Here is a 23,638-nt window from a genome sequence, read left to right on the forward strand (position 1 = left end):
GATAAAAAGTAAAAAAGTAAAACCCTATTAATTTTAATAACCTGACATCTATTACAATTATATTGAATTACATAGACATCATAAAAAGTAAGTTGTTACTTAAACCGTCAAGAGATGGCGCTTTAAACAGATTGTGTTGTATGAATAAAATATAATTAACGAGCGATACTGCTGAACATCCTTCCTTCCTTATACCACACAATTGACAGGATATTGTTCTACTAGGTATATGTCTAAGCAGTTTCGTAGTTGTTCCGCTGTAGGTATGCGATACAGATTAATATTTTTGCATTCGTCACAGTCGACTATACCTAACATTATTTATAAAAAAATACACAAATCGTCGTAGGAACGTATTTATTTAACATATTAATACTAACAGCAAATATTTATTTCATCAACAATTAAAGTTATCACATGTCCTTCCTTGGAGGTAATAATTATTGATAATTACATTATGAAATATACTATAGATTTTAATTCAATACCTTAAAGATATTGGAAGACAACATTTTGTAAGCGTTAATTTCATTTGCAAGAGTAATCAGTAAACCGTAGCGAATTATTTAACTTAAAATCTTTAATAATATTAAAGAGAACATCTATTAAATTATAAGTAATAAAAATGTAATATTTGTACAAGTTCATGGCATTGTATAAACATAAATCATCAATAATTTTATGGAACATTAAATCTTTTGTATCTAAAATCTAGGACCAGCCTAATGGTTATTTAACAAGAGTTGAAAATAATATATTTACAACAATTATAATAATAACAACAGTTACCAAAAACAACTATTGTATTTGTTGAAGAATTAATACAGATAACAATGTAACTAAATAAATTAAGTATCTAGGGCCTAACAATTCACTTACTAGAAATAGGATATACTTATTAAAATCACAGCTAATAAACTTAAGATATAATACTTGATTGGTTTATTCATGGTACTACTAGACGTCCATAAAGTTCTATGCCGTTTGCATTGTTCATGTTTTATATCGTTGAGGCACATGGCGAAACTCATGAAATGTGGTATAGCGGACTGCTCGTAGCTGGATGTGAACAGATGCTGCCAGGGTCCACTCGCGAAAACAGCAACATCCTCACCCCCGTGGGTTTCGGAGTCCAACGGAACCAAACTTGGATAAGAATAGTCCAATTTCCCTGGAAGTAACCAGACGAGTTTAACATTATCATTATTATTTTATGTCCGAAATTACATAACCCAAATAAAAAACAGAAAAAATATTATTAATTTGCAATAATCGTGATACTGAAGAACGATAACGTCTGAGCAAAAGGTATGGGCGAAACTGCACTCCAGTTAGAAATAAATTGATTTCATCAAATGTGTACGCAGCCTGAACTCTTATATGAAACTAGCTAGTGACAATTAGTTATACATTTTTTTTCATACAACTTTTATTATGAGGATAGTATTTGTATTGCTATATAAAGATTTGAAAAGAAGAATATTGAAAACTCACTGTTCTTGAAATCGCTTTCCAAAGACAAATCTACTCTTCCTTTATCAGTGATAGACGTGGCTTTACCGTTGGCGTAACTTATTGTTGTGTATGGCTTGCCATCTGACCCTTGAGCTGCATCCACAAGACCCAGAATATCGTTACCCCTGGAGGGGTAACCAGCTACTGTCATAGTGTGTGCGTGATCTGAGCTAACAACTATCAATGTGTCCGTTTCATTTGTTAGGGATTTTGCTTTTTGTACTGCCTTCGAATATTCTATGGTTTCGTCTAGGGCCAAGTAGGCATAGCTATCGTGATGGGCGTGGTCGATCCTTCCACCTTGATTTAAAGGATAATATTTCAGTACATTTTTTGAGATGAAAATAAGAAAAATATCGCAATTGTTATATATTATAATTTGATAAGGAAAATTATATTATACAGTATTTCCTTTTTAAATAATCTAAATGTTTAACAAGGAAAACTGTTAGAAAATCCTTGGATCACTTTAATATCCTACTTCCGAGCATCAAGCATCATGATATATGATAAAATTACTAAAACAACTCCAACATTTTTATACCTTCAACAAACAAAAAGTATCCCTTTGAACTCCTTGATAGCACTTTAATGGCGACTTCCACCATCTCTTCGAGGGTTGGTTGGTCCTTAGCTTGTAAGTGGTAATCCATATGATCATCTTGGAACAATCCTAGTAGGTATTCCGGCAAATCATCTGATTCGAAGACCTAAAAATATGTAATATGCCTTATTTGTAATAAATTTAATAATATGATATGGTTTTCTGTATCAGTTTAAGGGCCATTTATCTTACTTTCATTAGCTCATTCCTCTCGGTGACATATTGATGTGTTGCGTTTCTTTCCAATTTATCTTGATGCCACAGCTCTGTGAGATCCACTCCATCTCGTCTTCTGCCTGTCGAATTCGTCAATGGAGATGTAATATTTGGTAAAAATTCACGACGACCTCCTCCCATGATGACCTGGAAATAAATCAAATATGTTTAAGTCTTAGAGAATCAAATGGCACCCAATAAAATTACATTTTACTCCATTTAGATAAAACATACAAAATTCATAATAATGAAGTAATTGAGTGAAATTAAATAGTGACATTGTTAGTCATTCTTCATACATATCGTATATTTCTGATATTAATTACAATTGATATAAATATGACAAAAACTATAATCCTTTAAACTGTAATTCGTTCTTGAATTAAAGAAGATAAGGCGCAAAATAATCAAATTTAAAGAAATAAATGTTAAAAGAAAAATGGATGAATAGGTTATAGAGGTCTATGCAAGAAGCTGCTGCCATATAAGGGCATGTTTTCATTTTTTCGAATTCATTTCCGTAATAGAAATCTATATATTTAGAGTTTTGAAGACACATATTGTTGTTTTTAGAGATAATCAGAATTAAAAAAAAAACTAATGAAATAAAATGCTAAGTGTGGTCACAAAAGTACATAAAAAATAATCATCAGTATTTCACTTGTGTGACATTGATAAAAATTTATTGTAACGCCAACCTTTACAATATGTTTTCCTTGTGAAATATTAACTATTGTTGAAAAATTTATGTAACACTTGTACAATCATATACGTATTACAAGTAGAATAATATTATTCTAGATCTGTTTGAAACGACAGGACTGAATAGTTTCCTATTATCTACAGGCACTTGGTCTGGTTTAAGCGGTAAGCCTTTTGAATAACACATTTCTAAATAATGTTCCAATTATATTAACATATAATACATAACATTCATTTAAACAGCCTGATAAGGTATTATCTTATTAAGTAGGTAATTATAACCCTTTCCACGGAAGAATCAAAATTATCAAAGACAAATATTGTCCGTTTATTAGAATGGTATAGATACGTATAATGTTGAATTATGTCACAGAATTAACATATTTTAATGGATTATATAAATATCTCTCTCGTATTTCGCTGCAAAAAAGATCTCAAAGTAAGTAGCAATCATTCACAGAAGGCGTGATACAGCCATCTGTTTATAGCGACTTCAAGACAATTACAGCATTAATCACTTAGTATATATAAAATGATTTTAATTTTCTTTTTCATATTGTAAATATATTTTAATTTAAAAGAAGAAATATAAATTTCTTTTATGTTTAATGTTAAAACCTTGTCATAAAAAAAAACAATAAAATACAATATGTAAGTATCTAAGTCGTAAGAATCGTTGTTTAAAAGTAGCTGTATATATTATTATCTCAATACCCAGGACAGTTTAAAAAAAAAAATATTCGCGGTATTTTTTTTTTAATGTCTCTCAATGAGCTTCTGGTTTATTTTTATTTTTTTTATTTACATGAACAGAATAAATTTGCATGACAATAATGTTATGAAGAATGAAGACTAAACCGAGAGCTATGACACTAATGGAATGACGTACATCCGAAGATGTTTATTTAAATGGTTTTACATATATACATACGGTATAATAGTGAATATTTTTAATAATTTCTGTCCAGCGAGTCTGTTTTTCTAGCTTAAGTAGTAGAGATAATAACTGAGGATACCCACCATGACATTAGGTTTTATTTTTTTTAATAAATTGATGTGAAAATCGCTAACCTTGAAATGTCGTCCAGGGTTGCCAGTGACGAGCTGGTAGGCGATATCCTGGCATCCTAAACTGAGGCATTCTTCGGGTACATCAGCATCTGACTCCCAGTTCCGCTCGGATGTATGGGCGTACATACCAGCCGGTGAGGCGTGAGTAACTCTTGTGGTGGTTACCAAACCTAAAGATAAAATGTGATTAAAAATACCACACCAAAAACTGTTTCTATATATTTTATTGCTTCTAAATTCTACAAAGAAATAAAACTAATATTTGTTTGGTACTGTTTCTTTTACGAATAATGTCATTAAAATAATTATTGGAGTCATAGTTTCTCATGATACTCATTCCATGCAACTTACTTCGAAAATATGTAAAAAATATTTTCATAATAACATAAATGATTCAATTAATATTTTTATTATAGTTCGAAAAACATTCATCGAATGCTTAACACCCAGGAAGTGACGTAAGACATAGTATAGCATTAAGTATGGATAAATGTAATTAAGGAATCTTAAACTGGCAAACACGTTGCTATTACGATATTAAAAAACAAACATGAATTATAAATAATATCCGATTGTTGACTGAATTATTGAATATATAGTCAAGAATTTTTGACAAACGACAGAGATGAAAAGATTACTCGTTTAGCAAACAATTTCTAAATTTGTGATTAAAATCTAATGTAAATTTGAATACAATTTCTTATAGTATTTCCTATTCCTTACTTAATGAGTTTATTAAACTATCGTATAATCTAAATGACAAATAATATTGGTTTTATAATATAGGTATTAAATAAAGAAAAGAATATCGAACTTACCAACATCCAATCCGTTCTCCAAAGCCCACTGGCCAATAGAAGGAGACCAGTTCGCTTTATGCAACTGGGATAAGCAGGAACCCCTGGTCGCGTTGCCATCTAAGCCTATGACTCCGTATTTGGTTTTCACACCTGAGAGGTAGGAAGTGGCGGTGCACGCCGAATCCGCGACTTGTGCATCAATGCAATATGTCTGTAAAATAAGGAGAATCAACTAAAGAGTTCCTTATTCCTTAAAAAGAAAAGCGTGTCTTGATTGTCAAGAAGCAGAGACCAAGAGTTCTTGAAGCATCATAATATTTTAAATCTACCAGATTTTTATGAATTTAATTTACACGATGGTTAAAAGAACTGTCAGTGATATTTCCATCACTGCTACCTCGTGTCATATGTCAGCCTTAAAGCTGTTGTCATTATTTATTTTGTCAATCTCCTGTCCATCCTCTATTGAAATGAGTTTATTGTTTATTGACCTTGGAGATACATTACCATGGCATGGCGACGATTTCCTATTGTATTTCTTTCCTATCATTGTTTGTAACTCGAAGTGTGTCTTCAAATAGTTGAAAATACGAGTAGTGTTCGACGAAAAAGATTAAAAAATAAATATGTTTATGCAATATGTGTTTCAACTACAAGCTAAAAAACTTTGACATATTGCATAACACATGTGCCATTTTGTGCAAATCTTTAATAAGCATTCACATACGATAAACGAACGGAAAGGTAATGTTTTTTAGATTTAAATTAAATATTATATAATCGAAAGGTCAACAGCGTCGTTAATATAAACACAAACTGAATTAGTTGAGCCGGAATAATAATTTCGCAACACATTAAATTAAGGATAAGTAAAAGTAAAGTACATTTAAGGCTGAAAATTTTGAGTGCCACAAACAATCACCTATTTCCTTAAACTCTGTAAGTATCATTAATATAATTCAGATTCCTAAGATAACAATAGAATTATTATTATTATAGATTTCAATCATTTTAATTTATATATTTCGAAATATTATTTTAATCTTACAAATATAATTAAAGTCATTATCGTCAGGGTTGTCACCATAGAGTACTAGCTTATCATTTAGAGAATGAATTTTCAAATAACTACGTGCGACCTCTGCAATTTCCTTGAACGTGACACTCGTGACGGCTGGTCAACCACACAACACCAACTTTACCGACAAATTACACTGTTTTTGATGTTCCGGATGAAGTCTTCCGACGCAGTTAATGCATATTCCAATATATTATATGATAAATAAATGAACCGATAAAGTTCTTTTTATACATCTTCGAAGTAATTACGGTTCCTCTTGAAGTAATATGCATTAAACCATATACAATACATAGAAATTCAATACGTAATTGACAAAATATACACGTGTTTGCTTAGTAAGAATATAATACTTATTCTCGTTGTCTACTTCTTAGTAAGTGTATTTAAAGATTGCGATATTGTTATACGTATAAGACTATAAAATACCTTAAAAAAAATTACAAATTTCATTGAATAAAAAAACACGTCTGTCTTTGTCAGAGCAATCTCGTATTATCTTATGTAAATAATCACACTTCAAGTGTCTTAAATGATTAACTAATCAAAATGGCTTTCGTTTACCTTAAGGCAAAGTACGGAGATATGCAAACATGATAGTATATTAAAAGAACTCAATTAACAATAATAATATAGAATTTTTCCTAGTTTGTTTAATCCATGTAATTAAAATAGTTTGTATATAATTTTTGATCACAAATTCTGAGAACAGATACGGAATCGTTTTTTGTAAGTTTCGAAAGGAAGTGCCTTTGTGTTGTACGCCACTGAACCTTTTTTATGACTTTTCATTACCAGAATGATGATAATGCGAACTAAGAGGATATAAGTTTAATTCTGAGCTAGTCCAAAAAAAATTCTATCATCCCTTAAAACTGGAACGATCTTCAGGGTCTGCGGACTAAAAATGTGGAAATAGTAAGATGGCGTAGTGTTTCGGTCGAAAGGATTACCGGATTTCTAGTTTCTTATGTCATGTCGCTAGAATTACGCAGTTGCATAAATTTGCGTAATCTATGAAATGTCTTAGTCCTTAATATAATCATGGTATAGAATTTAGAACATTAATTGTACATATTTTAATAACTTAACCTTTTACACTTATTCTATGTGGGAGCCTTGAGTTTTCCGTATTTTGTGCTGTTGCTATTTGAATGCAGCGGCTGATCATTATCGAATGAGAAATGTAATTTATTTGTCCTTTTTTTGCGCTGGGACTGCAAATATCACTTTCCAGAAGTTATATCGAAACAATTTTTAAAATTTAACATGAGCAAGAAAGATTACAGATGGGGCAAAGCAAATCATGAACATTAATAATATGCAAGTATGCACCAAAATCTTCAACTGATAAACATGTTGTGGAAATTGAAAAAAGAGTGTTTGTAAAAATTACCCCTGCTAGCGCAAATGATCCGACAAGAACTTCGCAATGTCTATCCTATTGCAACAGACACAGCAGATTTGTTTTAGTAATGAGCCTTTAAGTAAGTATTAAGTAAGTTGGCATACTAAAATTTATACCACGACTTATAGTTCGACTAGCATTCTGTATATTGAATTTTTTTGTAATATACACAATAATTTAGGTCTTTGTCATAGGTTGTCATTGCAATACAGACATTTAAATTCCCTTCCTCTAAAATATGATAAAACTTACAAAATTATTTTGGACAAATGAGGCTTATTACTTAATAAGTTTGATAGAGAAAACATAATTGTTATTAAAACAGGATAGCAAAAAGGCGACTGTTAATAAACTAAATGTTAATGTACAAAGTAGCTCTGTTTATTTTTTTTATTATTATGGTTATTTACTTTGTGATATTTTTTTATCGTTTAATTTGTTATCTTTATTTAATTTAAGTGCTATGGCTCCTATGATCTCCCGTTACTTTTGTTAGACTCGAGGATAAGTTTTGTATACATTCTATTGATAGTTATTTTTCAACCTTGCTATTTAGTAGCCAATAAAATCGTTATAATATTATAATTTATGGAATGTAACTTTATAGACGTGTTTGCTATTATTTGTCAAATATTTTAAGTTAGTTGTTCGTAAGATAGGTGAGTGAGCATCGAAGGTATGTGCTAAAGATTTTATTGAAAGAAAGTAGCACTATCTTGCCTCTGAACAATGAATTCCAGGCAGAAAAAACTTAAGGTCTAGTAAGTACATAAGCAGAAAGCTGACATAAGTAAATTAAGAGCTTCATCAGTTATGCAATTTGTAGATAAGTATGGATTTATGTTTTATATAGCATTAGAGTTAGTTTGTTTGTTTAAACATAGTAAATTTAAGATCGTAGTAAATAACACTGGCAACTTTATAATTTATTGACGTCAATATTACTGCTGAATACTTTGTTTGGTTTTCTTTTAAGTATTCAAACGTTAATTTTATTTAAAAAAAATTAAGAAAAATTTAAGTCATTGTAATTTTTATTTCGTTATAGTTAAAAATGTGAGAGTTCATTAGGGTGGATCAACATACGGATTATAACTGAAATTTATTCCTACACATTAAATTGCTTTGGTAATATTCAGATACTTTGCAGGTTTAGCGTATAAAATTAAACAATAAATTGTACTAAATATAAATATTAAATACAAGACGAATATTATTTTTTTACTCGGACAAAGCTGCGAGAATTAACTAATAAACGTTCCTTTACACAACTGTATTTATACAATCACAAATATGCATGATACCTTAATGTACCGTAACGGAAAGAATTTACTTTATTGTTTAAATTATTAGCAAGTTTCTTAGTCATAAGTGATTTCTTTGTGAAATCAAAGAAATGTTTGACTCGTAGTAAGATGAGAATTTATATTGTTATACATGATTGAGAGATTATAGGAAGCAAGTGTAAAATATTTGTCAACAACGTTTTAGCTTAACAATGAATTATACCGTTTTGTGCGATCTTTTAATTCTTATTAAAAACTCATTTGAAAGCAAGAAGTTTCTACGAAGATTGTCCATTGAGTTTAAGTTTTCGGTCTATTGGGTAAAGCGTTCACTTTTTTTTTCTTTTTTTTATACGATTACATCAGTTTGATGTTTTCTCCTGGCCGGATGTTGGCTTTTGAAGAAATATCATGTTATTACGTGTAGGTAATTCGGAATTTCGTTAAATTGACGATAACTTAGATTAGAAAATTAAAGTATTTGTAATATTCTTTAAATTGTTACAACTAGTACTGCATCCGTAAATATATCTTCTGCTTATATGTAATCACAACTTACCCTCGCCAGTCCAGCTATCGGGAACTTCTCAAAGGCGAGCACATTATCTTCACCTAGACCCCTCTCGACTTGGCCGGCCAGTGTTCTCGCTGCCATGATAGTCGCAATAGACATTCCATCACCGATGAAGAGTATACCATTTTTGGCTTTGTTAGTGTTAACCGTTTCTTTTAATTTCGATTTCAAGGCTTCCGAAGCGGATTTCTTCCAAAACGATCCATGCTTCTCTTCCAGAGGTATGTACGCTGGATTCATAACAGTGTCCAGAACTTTTTTCGGCTTCGGTGTGGAGACGACATCTTCTGCAAGAATATTTCAAATAATTAAATACATTTAATTTCATACTGGAATTATAAAAATATTCTTTTATGAGTTTCATAGTGAAAATATTTCATTTAATCGAATTCTATATTTAATATATTTTTGTATGGACGTTTATCAAGATAAAGTTTCCAATCATAACATGTATATACTAAGTATATAATATTTTAAGTTCATAATACGAAAGGAATTGCTTTGAATGTTCTAAGATATCAATCCAATATCTGTAAAAATATCAACCTCGGAATTATACAGAGACGTATTTAGTTAAGTTTAAGAATCCTGTTTCGTGAAAATATCTTAATGAACGTTGATGGTCAGATAATGTAATGTTTCTAAATAAAAATATGTCACCTACTAGTTCAAATAATGTATTTAGCCCAGTTTTAATAGAAATTGACAATGTCTAACTTAGCGTTCCACAACGCTAATTGGCTGTCCTCTATAATTACTATTTTGTACCATAAATACATAGACATGAGCATTTAACTACATATATCAAAGAAAGTTGTGTCAGTTACACTATTTATAACTCAAGAACCGCTGTAGGGATGTGGTTGAAAATCGGTTGGGAGATAGCTTAGAACCAGGAGATGGACATGGGATATTTAATTTTGTTCGATCGAAAAAGAAGAACAAAACCTAATAAGTTTCAATATCTGGTTATTTATGGCTTCTAGGGTGAAATAGAGTTCGCCCGGTCAGTAACACATATATTACAGATGCAGAAATTAACGCGAAGTCGCGGGCAAAACTGGTTATTTATAGATATTATCACAACATCGTATGCGTTAATAAGAATATTTTAAATAATATCTTTCTTAATTTAGTAATAAATATATTTAATAATTAAATTTCTTTTTTTGTGACCACATAAATATGTACCTATGTCAAAATAAATACATTATTATAACATATAAAAAATAATTTTACTTAAGATTCAAGCTTAAAATAATCCAATGGACGTGAAAAAACTTATGAATTATATAGTTAAATAATAAGGTAAAAGTTCGGAGTGTTCAAACGTTAGCTATAAAAAAGTATATGCGTATTTCATCCTTGGGATCTTCGAACTAAGTTAGCACTACCGATGGGTAAAAAAGTATACGGTTAAAAAAGCAACCACGACTCTAATTTTGATTTCAACTAATTTTTTTTTCATTCACCTTCATATTTGTAGTTTCAATGAAAGTTTTATAAAAAACAATGAAAGTTATAAGGTTACATTATAATTTTCCTACAGGAAAATATGTTTCCCCCATATAATTTGCTGTGCAATTTTTTGCGTACTTGAAATTAACAACTGAGAAAGGATTTTAGAGTTTTTAAATGCTAGTGGCCTCATGGCTTCATAAATATATATATACGAATCACGAATATATGTGTGTGTGTGTGTAAATAGAGGTAATTTTCATGATATTAAAATAAGGGTATTAAAAAATTTATATATAGTAAAGCATAAAGTTTTGTAAAAACATTTTTTAGAAAACGTTTAAAGAGCAAATTTTTTTTAGGAAATTCCAAATTTCGAATGAAAGTTTTATACCAACAATTAAAAATAACCGTTTGAAACATAACTAAACAACATCATTTATTTATATGTAATTAAATCCTAAACTATTTGTTTTATCGTTCTGCTGCTGCTAGCTGCTTTGCTACAAAACACAAGGATGCGTCTCGTCGTTGAGGTAAAAGAGTTAAATTAGTACATTACCACATTTTGTTAAATATAAAATATAAGTTTAATGCGAAACTGAAACTATATTTTGTTTGAGTTATATTTTTCGTTATTAAAATGCCTTGTTTTGATTACACTCCTTAAAATTATGAACTTTCAACTTATTTGCAAATAAGTGAAGTTATAATGGAAATTAATTTCACTTCTAATGAAAGTAATCTGTTAGCTTGAAGTTATTAACAAAATAAATAGCGAAAAAAGCATATACATAGAAATATGTAGGAGATATCAAATATTTGACTAATATAAAGCGTCATTTATTCGAAGTAACTTTTACTAAGTATTCAACAACGCTGTTAACATAGAATAGTTGTTTTATGGTCACGTACATGAGTTAATCGATGTCACGTAATGTTTTAAGTAAATTTTTCGTCATGCGTCCGATATTATTGATCGTAAAAGTCAGATATCGTTTACATATATTTTATATATCACATATTTTTCTAATGAAGTTGTAAGCTTTGCGTCTATACTCCATCATTTTATCCGAACACGGACAAAAATATATCAGCAGGATCTATTATTTATTTTTTTATGATTACGGTTCATTTTGATTCTTAAGTTTCGAATTAAATTCACAGATAAAATATGTCATTTTTGATTGAAAAAATTACTAGTTTTATTAATTAATTTATGGAATAAAAGTATGTCGTACAAAACGGTATAACTATAATTTATGTCAACATATTTTTTTATAATAAATAAAAGAAATTTAAATAAACATAATAATATGATTAACATAACATTAACATACCACTGTGACAGGAATTTATAACGCTGTGATTGAGTCCGCAAAAAAACTTCGCATAAAACATAAATTTTGTCCGATTTGAAGTCGATAAACTATATCTATTTCGACAAATATGTTACAAATTATCATACGGAATGGCAATATTAAGAAATGTGTCAGATAATACGTGAAAAAATAACATTCTTTAATTAAATAATAATTATTATTATTCGTTATTTTATAAATATTTAAAGGTATTATTCTTCTTGAATAGAAATCATAAAAGACCTTTCACATTGCATTTTTTTTTTGATTAATCAATTTAAATATAATAATTTAGTTATCACATTATCAATTTTAATAAACGCCTTTCCATTTAATCATCTGTTGCTAAATTAATTACTCATTTATCTATATTTTTATACGCGTTTTAATATAAAATCACAAACAATGTAGTTAACAAAAGATAAGTAATAGTTAACAAAAGATAAGTAATAGTTAACAAAAGTTAAAAAATCTTTTAAATCAACATACCTGCGCCGGCGCACGTTATTACGAACAGAACAGCAAATGTCAAGCGCACCATCATAGCCGTTCGACCGCGATCCCGCGTCTTAACCAACTGCACTACAGTCATCCGCGTGTTACGAACGATTTAAAAGTTACGAGCTAATTATCTTTTATATATCATTTAACTTAAGATTGAAGATGATACGATTACGGATTATCTTTTTGTCTTATTTATGTTTGTATTGCTACACTTATTATTGTTATACAAAGGGATATTCTAATTTATATATTGTAGGAGATATTTATATGGGGATATAAGATGAATATATTATTTTATTGAATTGCAAGCAAATAAATCGCGATCGTGTCCATTGTGCAATAACGGTGTTTTAAGGCTGGTGCTCCTTTGAGACTGAACAGGTTTTTATAGAACCTGTTCTAAAGAACCTTTAAAAAGTAAAGGAAAAAACATTGAATGATGATGATGAATATTTCGTTTATCGAATACAGAAGCTAGACTTTAATTTGACATTAAAAGTATTCTAGAATTATTTATATATTTTTTTATAACATTATATTAATTTTACGTTGCTTTATAAAATAAAAGAAATACTATATATTAAGTTGTATTCATTAATTTTAGAAAATTTTCACGTATGTATTTTAAAAATAATATTTCTGTAACGATTTAGTTTCTAAGATTCTAATAATTATTAATTTGAAGAAAAATGTTAACTAGTTTTTACTTAGGACTCCTTTCAAGAACTGTATCGCTTCTTGGGCCAAAAATAAAACTATTCCATGCATATCAGCGCTCAATTAAAAAGTTTTACATGATTGGGTATGAAACAAACATTTTTATTATTGAGCAAAATTTGAAACTTATAATTTTCCATTGATGCCAATGTTCATACAAAAATGGGTTAACTATACTAAAAACCGCGTTTACCTCTGATATCGAATTTGACAACAAATTGGCGGATTTCCGCACTTTTATTTGATGATGACAAGTAATATATTGATTTTAGTCTGTAAATTGCTAGTAATTTTAAGAAATATTTTAGAATTTATATCAAAAGTAAACAGGCCTTTTGCCCGACAGCACGTGATCACAGTGTCTACAAAGTTACTGAAACGTCGGGAATATGTACCTAGTTTAAAATTAAAAAAAATCCGCGTAGTAAATCCGAAAATATCGGTTTTATATCAATAAATACTCGCGAAAGTCTTAGAAATAAAAAAAAAAACAGTTTTCAATCCGAGGTATTAAAATATTAAAATTCCATATACGAGATCCATTTGCAAACAATAATGTGTATTGACCTTTCATATAATATTATGTTAGCAATAATATAACACAAAAATATACACAATGTAACTTTTTTTTAATACTCTGCCTCTCACGTGTTCGAACTATTAATTAAAGCAATTTTATTTATCATCAAAGTATTACATCTAGTATATGCTCTTAACATGTTGTTACACGCAACGTAATGTATTCTATGGAAGCATTTAAATTGTAATAAAAATTTAAAAATTCTTGAATGATTTAATCCAATTATGATTTCAATCTACACAGCTAGATACGAGTATTATTCTATTCTTTATCAACTATGTCGTTATTGTGACTAGAATACAATAATCTACTTTAATTGAATTATGTTGTAATTGAGATATCTTTATGTCCATGATAAGTGTTCTGCAATATACATTGTATTATAAATATTAATTACATGTGATTTGGATCAACGGAAATATATAAATATTAGACTGTGTACATTAAATTTGATTATGCAACATAATATTTGATAAATAATGTTTTTTAGAATATTTAGAAAGTTTTCTAACGTATCGTTAGACACATTAACATTTAACTTTTAAGATATGATTTATCCTTACCATAATATCCGCTAACAACGTTTATAAATAAGAATAAATGTAAGTGAGATAACATTTCAAAAATACGTGGTCAGAGAGACAATGGTACCCGACTGAGGAATATCTCCTCCAGTCGGGTTTTATAGCTGGGATTTGTTAATAAAAATATAAAGATATATAGGCTGTTTAATTAAGACACTGATACCGATGTTGCTTTATATATATACATATATTAAAATGTATTTAATAGAGCAGAGGTTGTATTTATCTAATTATCTTCTTAATGTTATGAAGACTTTCGAAAATTCTCATTTAAATACAGAAACTAATATTTTCGGATTGCATATCTTTTTTTTATTATTTTAAACTACATAGTCCTGACGTTTCGGTTACTTTGCAGCAACCGTGTTCACGGGTTATTATTATGTTATTATCTTCTTTGTTATAAATCCTTCATATTAAAATTGTTTATTTTATTTACAAACAATTTCCTTTAATTTTTAGAAATTAACTTAACAAGGAAATTGAGCGTCATCGAGTTGTGAGCGGAATATTCAGCAACAATTTTGTTTTTATTTTTTAATTTTTTTTTCCTTACATTACATACATATTAGTATTTAATGAAAATATAACATCCTGTATATATAAAGCACGCCGGCCCGCCGTGGGACCGCCGCTGACGTACTCGTATATGTTATCAAGAGCAAAATTTTAATGATTAATGTCGTAACTGAGATTTAAAAAAATAATTATAACAACTTATATTATATACTTACACATACATGATTGTTTTATTTTAAACGTTCTTCAACGTTTACGTAACTGATATAAATCTTTAATGGGTGACAGAAAAGACAAGTCAAAGAAATTATCGCGATAGTACGTTAACGGAAATTATATTTTTATAATAAACATATTAAATGTCTATATATAATTAAATTTTTTACAAGATTTCTTCTGTCTGTAGATCGCTATCGTAAATGCTGTTAGGTACCAAAAACTCGATTTCGAAAAAAATCGATACAGAAAATGAATCGAGTTCTCGATACGAAAAAAATTTTATAAAATTACACGCAAAATATAAATATACTCATGAAAAGTATTTGAAGTAGGTTCATATATGCATCGTTCTATCAAGATTTGAACTTTGATTCTGTCCAATGAAACGCAATGAGTTATTTCACATGATACGACATATGTCAGAAATAAAATCAGTTACTTTGTGTTCTCTTGAATAGGGTGATAAAAAAATCAGATCAAATCTTAATTCAAGATAATAACCATCAAAAAACATACGTTTGTCAATGTGAGTGTTACATAATGTGATTCTGAAAAACGATATAATATGTACGCTTACCTATCATGTTATGTAGATAATTTTGTCTTTATTAAAAGTCAAGTGTGTGGGCTTATTAACAATATCGGTTTTAGTACACATGACACTTAAATACTTGGCACTTAAAACAGCCTATATTTACAAATCGGTTTCTATTTATATTACTATAGTAACTGTATAAGAAATGCTACTAATTAAAAATATATATATTTTTTATATTTTTTTCTCTCCCGTCACTCAAGTATAAAATGTCATTAAATCATGAGAAAAAACCAGTTATTTTCGTCTTTTTACTGACTAGCGTGTGTTGTCAAAATTTCCTCGTAAACATGTGTTATTTCTGTAAAAAATACAACCATAAAAATAATTTAATTATTTAGCAATTCAAATATGTGTTAAAAATTATTAGACGCTTTAGAACACAAACTAATGATATAAATCTTGTGTTCTTGGAGAGTTTTTTTGCTGTTTTATTTAAATAATACTGTTATAAGTCTATTTTTCTATTTAAAAAAAACTTGCTGCATAATTAGAAAATTAAATAATGTTATGAAGGAGTAAATCAAATCCACACCAATATCTCAATAGATGATATTTGAAATAAAATCGCCAACAAAATTTTTCTATTAAATAACAATGGTTTTATCCAATACATTAACTGTAACAGGTCTAATCCAAGAAAGTAATTGTTATTATTTAGTACATAAAAATCAGGTGACAAGGATTGGAGGCCACGAGATACGTGCAATACGACCACAATTGCTATGAGAATAACTCACATCCTTCTTAACATCAATGGCGCCTACACAATGCGTGATGCAAGAATGAATTTCGCTGGATACTGTTTTAGGAACTTAGAAACTGTGTATACTATATACTTGCCATTCTGTACCGTATAAAATTAATAGTTTATTATGAGAATATATTTTCAGATATAATATACTGTTTTAATAACAGCAGATTGAATTATTTAGAAGGGAAAGTTGGATGTTGTATGAGATGGTAAAAAATAAACTTGTATGGAATTGATGAAGACTTTCACAAAATAGGAAGGTGTATCTCGTAACGATATCATTGCAAGCAATTTTTATAAGGATATTCAAGGTCACTGTTGTCAGCAAAGATTCGTATCTTAAAAACATGATATCTTTACCTTTGATATAAAAAAAATAACTAACACGTGGGGTGGAGTATATTTTCTATGACCGCAAAAAAAACTACCAGCTATTATTACAATATAAAGTGGAACATCTACTTTGAAATTTCATTTGTTTAATATAACAACGGTGACTTATGAATTACTTCTAAGTAACTTGTCAAACTGTAACTTAATTTTTTTACCAAAATTATAATTTCGGGAATAACCTGATAGTGACCGGTATTAACGTCTAGTTAAATGATACGCGTATTTTAAATTAATTTTGTCTCTAACCTAACTTGATTATATAAATGTGTACTGAATGTCACATACCAACAAACTATATTTTATTGAATCTGATTTAATAAAAATCGTGTGCCCTAAATTTATCAAAGGTTGACATTGACCTTTCAGTGTCGAATCTTAGTTCTTTTAAATATGTATCGTTCGTTGTTCTAACAAGGTAAGAAGAGAAAGAAAAATATATTAAAAATATCCATTATTGTATAACTAAAAATAAAATATATCAAATACTGAGCAAGAAAAAGTTGATAACAAACGGAAAGTTAGGAGATGAAAAATAGGCAACATATATATAATGTAATGACATATTGCATTACTGTCTAACAATAAGATACACTTGTTTTGACCTTGGTGGGATACAGACGAAGAAATGAGGAACGAGGCTAAAACAACGATAAAGATTTCTATCTCTCGGTTATCGGACAAAAAGCAGCTCCAAGGTTAGAATTTCACTAAAATATTTCGTCTTATGTGTGATCTGCGGACAAGCTGTGTATTGTATTGAGGAAGTAAAATTTTAACTCGTCCTTATATCACACGCTTAAAATTTAAAATTTAATTTATTGTCATTTATATGTATTTTTATATTAACTGACCAATAAATGTTCACGTCTCATATAATATATATTTAATATTTAGCTATAGAATACTTAATAATGACTACAGTATAGGAGGAAAATATTTACAGAACGTGGTACAAGACATACTTGTTATTTCATTATTACTTCTTGATAAACCAGCAACTTTACATAGATTTAATAAAAATTTGCTCATTTATATACATTTAATTAAAATAAAAATGTTGCGAAAAAAAAAATAAGATGCAGTTTAAATTTAAATAGCAAAAACATAATAAAAGTAATTTAATATTCAAATTTTTCAAATTTTATTCATAGTTGGATATAAATAAGCAATAAACTATTTCTTTGCAAAGGTTTCTTGACATCAAAATCGAAATGAAAACAGATAGACTCTGTTGCGTTTATAATATTTATTATTGATTCTAGTATGGTGCCGGGGAAAACCCATGGCATGGCAGTAATTTGAAAATAAAGTGTCTTTAAAACAGGTGAAATCCCTAACAAGTTGGTAATTATTTGTGGACATGGACAAATGTTATAAACCTGACAAATATAATATAAACATATATATAACCAAATATTTATATTTTTCAAATGTCATCATACATATTACAACGGCTTAATTAAACAATAAAGCTGCTTGGAATATTGTTTATGGACAGTTTTCGCTATCGATTTTGCTAATTAGATACAATTAGATTTTTGTTTTTATTTACGTATAATTGCAACGTTTAAAATTCAACTATATTGACTATCATATTGATAGACATACAAAATTAATGATAAAAATATATCAATAATAATTATTTACGTAAATAAAAAAATCTATAAAAATTAAAAAAAAAATGTGCAGTTGTTTAAATTAAAGACATAAAATTGGGATAGGAAGGAAGAAATCGTTCGAAAAATTTCCGGTACTTTCAACGAGGGAATGAAAAGCAGCACGAGGAAAATACACAATTATATTCTTTACACATCTGTGCCAGAACTTTGGCCATATGACTTCCACAGTTGACGGAAACAAAGCAATCAAAGTATATGGACATATTGTAACTGACTTAAATTTGTCGACGATATAGGCCACGTGCATAAATTTCGCCAGATATATTTAAATGGCTTAGCCAAGATGAGCATTTCTAGGTTTATCTCATAGCTCTTCACATTTATCTACTTATGATATTTCAATTGAAGTTTGTTTTCTAGAACACTGAACTCAAAATAAAAACGAGATGCTTACGCTAAACTATCAACCAATGACTGAAGGTTTTCTGGTCATCTCGTTCCTTACGTAAAATCATTAAGTCTTCGATTTTTAAATTATATTTTTTTTCATGATATGGTAATCAAGCGAGATAATTTAAATAGATTAGTTTGTCAAAACATATGTATGTGATAAATAACTTATTTTTATGTTAAACAGATAACGTTTATTTAGTGTAGTATAATTAAAAGTTATCTAGAACCGGGCCGTGCCTCCGCAATTCTTATCGCAAAATGTATGGAGTAGATATTATGTGATATATAAGTTTTATAAAATCATCTCGAAAAAACAATCAGTTTTATTTGTTTAACGTGTAATCTATTAAAAAAGGCTTGTTCTTAATATTACCGTACATGGTTTACATTCAAATTAAATTAAAAAAAAAAACAAGGTACAATAGTTAAGTATCAATGTTGATCATCATAAATAATTTTTATTTATATCTGCTATATATATTCAATAGATATAGAAATTAGTTATAATTATAGCAACATTTAAACACCAATGTTTTTAGTGATGATGCATCTCCATGACGAATAATTTGGCAGTCCACAATACAGGCGCATGACTCGTGACAGGCGTGAGCTGAGCGAGCCCACTGATTGGTCGGTGATGGATGCGCGTGCGCACGTGATGTCACAGACCATACACGTGTTATGTTAATGTAAAGGAATTAAATATCAAGAATAATCATAACTACTCTTAATCCAGTTTTAGTTTAAAACGTGATGAATTATTATAGTTATGATTGTATTTCTTAATGTTTTAAGATTATGCTTATTCCTAATCTAAGTCTCAATATTATAAAGAGAATTTATTGTTTATTGTTTATCTATTGTTATTAGGAGTGTATAACATTGTGTAGATTTACATAAAACAAAGAGATTACAATGATATTCAAGTGTCATCTGTGTACATTGTTGTTAAGTCTATGTATTTAGTTTAATGATATATTAATACGTCTTAGTCAATAAGATTAAAGTACTAAACATATTCCACTATAGATTTGTAATTAGGTAATTTAATGCATATTTCAATGCTGTAAGGTGCCTTGTTTCATTCATGTCCAAATTCAAAACATATTGAAAGAGAAAAAATGTGTGCTCCCATCACATGATTTAGTCAAATGGTTCTTCGAGATAAAAACCACTCGTATATACTCGTACACATAACACAAAAATAACATTACACACCATAGATAATAACCAATATTATCAATCAATAATGAATTAAAACATCAGATTTTATTCACATATCAATTTTATTAAAACGTCCTTTTCATACGAAGCCTGTATAATCTTCTAGTTACATCGATCTACCTTGCGATATTTATAACAGTACATTATAGATACTAGTTTCATTGTTACCAACTTTCATAAATCAATAACAGAACAGTGCTACCAATCGCACTTAAACGAAAGCATATACATCGTTGTTCAAAAACTAAATTAATTTCGAAACGTTTAACGTGTTACACGCTAAGTTACAATGGAGAAATTTTTTGATTATTGCAATAACAATGGTGATAATAGGATTTTATAACAAAATTTTTACAATTTTAATTATAATAAAAAAAAAAACTTATTAATATACATATATTTTCTTAAATCAATTTCGATTATGTAACCTCCATGGAGTATTGAGTCTGTACCTCTAGTATGATAAAATAGGGACAAATATATTGTTTTTTTTTTTAACTGTCGAACTTAATTTCTATTTATTCTGTGTTATAACTGGTTAATCTTATTTTTAAGCTATGGCTTCATTCTCAATGGAATCGTGGAATATTTTGCCACTGCCAACTTAAAGCGTAGTTCTGGTTAATTTTTTTACTTCATACAAGTAATTTTGACAACTAATTGTTTTTGCTAAAAATAGTGTAAAGCGAAGTCATGCTAGAGGTACGGTTATCACTAGCGCTTCTTAACACAAAATGTTATGGAATAATGAACTAAATTATCATGACAATAGAATTGCGATTTGCAAAAATATACAATCATTATACATATAATTAATATAAATCTTCAACAAATAATATGATGTAAATAATCTTTCTTATTAACAGTAAAACCTTTTTAATATATTTTCGATAAAATAATTTTTTTTTCTCTTAATATTATTGCGTGTGATATGCGATTTTATTGAATCGTTCATCCAAAATATAGTTTTTTGTTATGTAAAATTGACTCATTATATTATGTTCTTTTATTGTCATTATTGTATATAAATTTATATGATAATAAAAAATAAATATATTGCAATTAATATAAAGCCTCCAGGCTTTTCGTATTGCTAATTAAATTTTATATTCATTCACAATGTATTTATAATTTTATACCTTCGTACTTTAAATAAATAGATAATTTTTGGAAATATTTAACATTGAAAATAATTAATTTTCTCATGGAGTGTGTATATTTTCTTATATTTTCCTAACTATAATAAATAAGATTTCATTTAATTATATCTTTCGCTTTTCTTGGCATTATATTATTTTCGTCGTTTTATAAATTCAAAAAAAAAAAATATATAGATATATTTACTAACAGAAATATAATTCTTTTGAATGTATTTAAATTATATTTAACTAGAATTGATAGTACATTATCATTGATATTTGGCATGCCTTTAAAATTTGGATCATTAGGATATAATTTTTTAACGAATCAAGACGGTAGTGCGAAATTTTTATATAATAAAAACACATAAAATAATATTATTATAAAATGGCCGTGTTAGTAACAATAGTAAACTGTAATCTCATAATTCAGTCAACCTTCGCTTAGTGGAAGACTTATGAGATCTACAACACTTCTATACTACACATGTATACTGATCACTACAACGGTTACAAAATGGACACAACCGATTTTTAAATCTATGCCATGTGACGTCATACAGACAGGTAACAGACTAACTAAAGTGAATAGAATTATATTGGTAGGGAATGCAATGATTTATATTATTTACCTAATGTTATACGATTCAAAATACATACACAACAAATTGAATAGGTACTAACGAGATTTTATATGATTATTTAAAAAAAAATTCAAATTAATTTCTAACGGAAAATTTCTAGTTATATACGTAAATTAGTTTCATTTGGAAAAAAAAATAAGGAATAGAGAGTTTATTTTATTTGTTTGTTTGTATTACAAAAAGATATTTCTCATATAATCTCAATTTTCAGTCATTACGTTAAAACAAAATGTTATAATACAATTTTAATGTGACTTCATTTGTTTGTTTATAAAAGCTATAATAGCTCATGATAGTCGTGGTGGCCTGGAGGTTAAAGGCCCGCCTCTCATACGTGAGGGCGAGGGTTCGAAACCTGGCAAGTACCGATGTGATCTTTTCCGAGTCATATGTACTTTCTAAGAGTATTTAGACACCACTGACTGGAACAGGCTACAGCAAGACTTGGGGCCTAAATAGCCCCAAAAAAGTGCTGGTGCAGAGGCAAGGAGAAATCACTGCAACTATCATCCCATGAAAGCCATCATGTATACGGATCACTGATACGTGATGACCACGACTAGTCTGCAAAGACTCTTGCGACGATGATGAGCAGCTTACGAATATCGTCATTCAATTATTTGATAACTCTACCTGTCTGTAAAACGCACACCTCATCTATCAGCTACATAATAAATTTTAACATCTATGTTTCATATAAAATATTACGAATAACACACTTCAACATAGTTACCATTAATTGTAGTTACGTGCTATTGAAGTATACGAGCTATCAACTATATCCAGTTAAATTTATAATTCAATTAACTCGAACTTGTCTTTTGTTCTTAATATTTTTAATAACTAGCTCTCAATATGAATGATAACTAATACAGCTCATTTTTATAACGATAAGATCAGTATAACGCGATCGAAGTGTTTTTTTTTCATCGCGTAGTAAATTAAGTACTCTCCAAAACACGCTTCGAACGTCATTGATCTACTTACATATAACATATGCTCCACACATGCAATATTTACAAATGCATGCAAACCACGGGACATGTTATTATACAGTGAATCAATCACACTAAATCTTAGAAGCACTTGATTCCAATAAACGCCTGGCTAGCGAAGCTACGTCAACAGTCGTCGTTATACGTAGGTACATATTACATAATGTGTCATAAAATAAGTTACATCACAACACCAACATCAAACAGTGTTAAGCCAAAGGCAGTGGTTCGCAAACCTTAATATAACACCAAATTAAAACGAGAAAAAACGATAAACTATGTAAAAAACACGGAGCCACGGTTTAAATCACTCAAAGGCCGTTGTTTCATTTGCAACATAACTTCGTTGGGAGTTAGGCTGTTTGAACCCAAAGCAAACACACGAACACTTAAATAAGAGTTTCTTTCCCCCCGAGCTGACTCGGTTCCGGATGGTACGGTCGCGGTGGGGGGCGATCTCTTTTGGGTTTATCAGCTGCATACTAGTTTTTCGACGTCAATATTGTCACAAACTCTGTAACAGAAATTTTTGATTTAGAATTAACTATAATTAGAAATAAGTGAGATTCTTAAACCTTGAATAATTAATTTTTTTTTATTAATTTTAGCTATATGCTTGTAAATTT

General features: G+C 28.9%; 2 protein-coding genes across 4 annotated transcripts in view; both read right to left on the reverse strand.

The window, feature by feature from the left end:
- Positions 1 to 343: 343 nt before the first annotated feature.
- LOC116770214 (membrane-bound alkaline phosphatase-like) lies at positions 344 to 14,554 on the reverse strand. Of its 2 annotated transcripts, XM_061527760.1 has the most exons (9): positions 14,438 to 14,513; positions 12,563 to 12,655; positions 9,240 to 9,541; positions 4,927 to 5,119; positions 4,109 to 4,278; positions 2,312 to 2,482; positions 2,060 to 2,225; positions 1,495 to 1,815; positions 344 to 1,171 (listed from the first exon to the last, which is right to left on the reverse strand). In XM_061527760.1, exons 1-9 carry the CDS (start codon positions 14,490 to 14,492, stop codon positions 879 to 881), a joined length of 1,764 nt encoding a protein of 587 aa, XP_061383744.1. In that variant the 5' UTR covers positions 14,493 to 14,513; the 3' UTR covers positions 344 to 878. The 2 variants fall into 2 exon arrangements, with proteins under 2 accessions (XP_061383744.1, XP_032517482.2); XM_032661591.2 differs by lacking the exon at positions 12,563 to 12,655 and having other exon boundaries at positions 14,438 to 14,554.
- A 5,723-nt stretch (positions 14,555 to 20,277) lies between these two features.
- The window catches only part of LOC116770157 (calmodulin-A-like), a 29,043-nt gene continuing 25,682 nt past the window's right edge, over positions 20,278 to 23,638 (reverse strand). For both annotated transcript variants that reach the window (XM_032661516.2, XM_032661520.2), the window contains one exon: positions 20,278 to 23,526. In XM_032661516.2, the coding sequence (XP_032517407.1) occupies positions 23,495 to 23,526 (32 nt within the window). In that variant the 3' untranslated portion in view covers positions 20,278 to 23,494. The remainder of the gene's footprint in view (positions 23,527 to 23,638) is intronic.

The sequence above is a fragment of the Danaus plexippus genome (genome assembly GCF_018135715.1).
Source record: "Danaus plexippus chromosome 13 unlocalized genomic scaffold, MEX_DaPlex mxdp_15, whole genome shotgun sequence".
Classification (NCBI taxonomy): Eukaryota; Metazoa; Arthropoda; class Insecta; order Lepidoptera; family Nymphalidae; genus Danaus; species Danaus plexippus.